This window comes from Indicator indicator, chromosome 30, assembly GCF_027791375.1.
Source record: "Indicator indicator isolate 239-I01 chromosome 30, UM_Iind_1.1, whole genome shotgun sequence".
Taxonomy (NCBI): domain Eukaryota; kingdom Metazoa; phylum Chordata; class Aves; order Piciformes; family Indicatoridae; genus Indicator; species Indicator indicator.
Window position 1 is genome coordinate 10270750 of NC_072039.1, and position 3695 is coordinate 10274444.

The following is a 3695-nucleotide window of genomic DNA, read 5'->3' on the forward strand; positions in this document are numbered from 1 at the left end:
GTCATCTTTGATGATACTTTTCCCAGGAAAGAGTGGACCAGGTGATCTTTGAGGTCCTGGCTGGTCTGGGTGTACACACCTCCCTGTGGTCAAAAATCCACAGGAGCTTATGTTGCATTTCCAGAGGATCCCAAGTTTTTATCCTCTGGTTACTCCTGTGTCCACCCTTCTCATGTTCAACATCTTACAGTCACAGTTATATTTTCACAAAATCTAATGGAGCCTTTCTGATTCCAACTGTCTCCTGGACCTTCACCCACTCAGGCTGTCTCATCCCTTCTGTTGGCTCGCTGGAGCTGAGGCTGATAGAAGTCCCCTACAATGTGGCTAAACTTTTTCCTGCTCAGGAAAGAAAGAGATGATGCTTCACAGAACCACAACATTAGCTGAGTTTGGAAGGCATCTTTGGAGTCCATGTAGTCAAAACTCCCCTGCTCAAGCAGGGTCAACTACCAACAAGTTGCCCAAGACTATGCCCAGCTACGTTTTAGTTCTTGCTGCTTTACTCTTCACAGCATCCCAGCATGGTGAGGTTGGAAGGGACCTCTGGAGATCATCCAGTCCAACCCCCTGCTCAATCAGGGCACCCACAGCAGCTTGCCCAGGGTCACAATAGCCAGGGGGGTTTGGAAGCTCTCCAGAGGAGACTCCAGAGCCTCCCTGGGCAGCCTGCTCCAGGGCTCCAGCATGCTTACACCAAACATTTTTCTCCTCCTGTTCAGGTGGAACCTCCTGGGTTCCGCTTTGTGCCTGTTTCCTCTTGTCCTGTCCCTGGGCACCACTGAAAAAGAGTCTGGCCCCATCCTCTTGGCCTTTAGATACCGGCGTTGATAAGATCTCCTAGAAAGAGAGATGACGCTTTTAAGTCCGCAGCCCTTGAACCACCTGGTTGCAAAACGTCAAGCCCAGCAGACAAAGCCTTTATCGGTGAGGCCTTTGTTATTGTTTATGGCGCAGCCTTTGCACATGGCCGGCTGATGCCAAGCCTCTGCTGCGGCCCAACCGGCCTCCGGAGCCGCCCCTGCCCATCACCGGAGCCCCGGGGCCAGCCCCGCCGCTGCCACCGCCCCCTGCTCCCCACCCCGGCTCGCTGCTGCCCTCCGCTGGACGCAGGGCTCAGGCTGCGCCTGCGCGGCGACGGCGCTGGAGGAGGCGGAATGGCGCTGGAGACCGTACCCAAGGACCTGCGGCACCTCCGCGCCTGCCTGCTCTGCTCCCTCGTCAAGGTAAGGCCAGCTCCGGGACGGCCTCGCCTGGCCTCGGCCCAAGGCTTCCCCCGCCAGGCCTCAGCCTCCCTGCCCCGGCCCTAAACCTTCCCCCGCCAGGCCTCAGCCTCCCTGCCCCGGCCCAAACCTTCCCCCGCCAGGCCTCAGCCTCCCTGCCCCGGCCCTAAACCTTCCCCCGCCAGGCCTGAGCCTCCCTGCCCCGGCCCAAACCTTCCCCCGCCAGGCCTGAGCCTCCCTGCCCCGGCCTAGACATTCCCCCTCCTGGCCCCAGCCTTCCTACCCTGGCCCGGGCTTTCCCCAGCCGGGTTTGGGCCTCCCTTGGCCTCGGGGTGTTTCCCCTTCCCAGGGCTCCCACCCATCCCCCGGCTTCCACCGGCCCTGCCCGCTTTCCCCCCTCCCTCTTATAGGCCCCGCTCCTGCCCGGCCCCCGCTCCTGCCCGGGCCCCGGCCCTTGCTTCCCCAGCCCCGCGCTGAGGCCTCTGTGCCCCTCAGACCATCGACCAGTTCGAGTATGACGGCTGTGACAACTGCGATGCCTACCTGCAGATGAAGGGCAACCGGGAGATGGTCTATGACTGCACCAGCTCCTCCTTCGATGGGTGAGTGGGGCCCAGGCCCGGCTGCCTTCCCCGGGCTGCCAATTTGGTGGCACCGCGGAGACAGCAGCCTGAGAACCATCCCCTCACCCCCATCCCTCCTGCAGGATCATGGCCATGATGAGCCCTGAGGACAGCTGGGTCTCCAAGTGGCAGCGAATCAGTGAGTGACTTTTCTCAGTTTTTAACTGTTGTTGTGGGAGCTGGAGAACTCTTTTTGTTCAGTAAATCCCTTCTCCAGGGCACTGGGAGTTACTGCTGGGGCTGCAGAGGGCATTTTTGCCCCTGAGGAGGGGATTTCTACTCACTGTGATGGGGTTGCTCCTCCCAAGGTGTGGGGAGTTCCTTTTCTCAAGGTGGGGGAGTTTCTCTCCTCAGAGAGGGGGCAGCTGTGCAGGCAGAGGCTGGCAGGGATGCTTGCCAAGGTGCCACCCAAGGTGACTTTGGTGTTTTCTCTCCCCCAGGTAACTTCAAGCCAGGTGTCTATGCAGTGTCCGTGACTGGCCGCCTGCCCCAAGGTAATGCTCCCAGCTTGTGTTGAAGGGAGACTCCTGCATGGATGGCAGCTGAGGGCTTGTTCTGCGTGTTAGGTGGTGGAGCTGTAGCCAGTTTTGGTCTCCCCAGTTCAAGATGGACAGGGATCTACTCAAGAGAGTCCAACAGAGGCTATGAGGATGCTGAAGGGCCTGGAGCACTGCCTGATGAGGAGAGGCTGAGAGCCCTGGGGCTGTGCAGTCTGGAGAGGAGAAGACTGAGAGGGGATTTAATAAATGTTTATAAATATCTGAAGGCTGGGGGTCAAGAGGGAGGGGACAGACTCTGCTCACTTGCACCCTGTGATAGGACAAGGGAAATGGATATGAACTCCAGCACAGGAGGTTCCACCTCAACATGAGGAGGAACTTCTTCAGTGTGAGGCTCACAGAGCACTGGAACAGGCTGCCCAGAGAGGTTGTGGAGTCTCCTTCTCTGGAGACTTTCCAGTCCCGTCTGGATGTGTTCCTGTGTGACCTGTGCTGGATTCTATGGTCCTGCTCTGGCAGGGGGGTTGGACTCTGAGATCCCCAGAGGTCCCTTCCAACCCCTAACATCCTGTGAGCTTTTGACTTTCTGGGTGGTGCATTGCACTGTGCCTGTGTGCGTGGTGAGCAGAGCACACACCGTGTGGGTGAAGGGGTTAGCAAGGGGACTGTTCTCCAGAAGGGGATTGTCCAGTTCTTGCCCTCTCTTCAAGGAAGGCTTCATGACAGCACAGTCTGGTTTCTTCAGGGCTCCTCATGCCTAGGGGGTACTGAAATGTTTTTGTCTCCTTGCTGCAGGCATCGTGCGAGAGCTGAAGAGCCGAGGGGTGGCCTACAAGTCCCGAGACACAGCCATAAAGACCTGAGGGGCTGGGAGAGGCACAGCTCCAAAACCTCTCAGCTTTAGCAGTGGGGAGAGTGAGCCTGGACTGGGAGGGAGCTTGCTGCCTCCTCTCGATCCATACCTTTGGACTCTGCCCACATGGACACTTTTCTGAGCCTTGCCAAGGGGAAGAGGGTGTAAGTGGGTCCGGAGAGGGTGGCACACAGGGGTTGGTGTGGAACAGAGGTGAGCTGGGCTCTAGCTGTGTAAATATCTCAGTAAACACCCTGCCTGCTCAGAACTGAGTGCAGCTGTCTGCTGGGACACTGCTTTCACCCACTGCAGGGAGCAGATGGTGTGGTGAGGGGGTTCACACCAGCCTGCTGCAGGGCTGGAGCCCACAGTCACCAATCACTCATGCCGTGGACCATATCCTTGCCTTGAGAGGGACACCTTGCCCTGAACTGGGTGACCCTGCACTGTAGGATCAAGCAGACCAGTGGCTTGTGCCTCACAGCTGACTGCTGGA

The 3695-nt window shown here is 58.5% G+C and overlaps 1 protein-coding gene across 1 annotated transcript; it reads left to right on the plus strand.

Annotated features, from left to right (window-relative positions):
• Window positions 1-1144: 1144 nt before the first annotated feature.
• Window positions 1145-3462, plus strand: SUPT4H1 (SPT4 homolog, DSIF elongation factor subunit). Its single transcript, XM_054394309.1, has 5 exons — window positions 1145-1226; window positions 1719-1825; window positions 1930-1985; window positions 2287-2340; window positions 3142-3462. Exons 1-5 carry the CDS (start codon window positions 1158-1160, stop codon window positions 3207-3209), a joined length of 354 nt encoding a protein of 117 aa, XP_054250284.1. The 5' UTR covers window positions 1145-1157; the 3' UTR covers window positions 3210-3462.
• Window positions 3463-3695: the final 233 nt, after the last annotated feature.

Bases quoted from the DNA above. Each gene is read 5' to 3' on its own strand.
- SUPT4H1 (XM_054394309.1), top strand. From the start codon at position 1,158: ATGGCGCTGGAGACCGTACCCAAGGACCTGCGGCACCTCCGCGCCTGC. The intron at 1,227-1,718 runs GTAAGGCCAGCT...TGTGCCCCTCAG, and splicing joins TGCTCTGCTCCCTCGTCAAG to ACCATCGACCAGTTCGAGTA. The intron at 1,986-2,286 runs GTGAGTGACTTT...TCTCTCCCCCAG, and splicing joins CTCCAAGTGGCAGCGAATCA to GTAACTTCAAGCCAGGTGTC.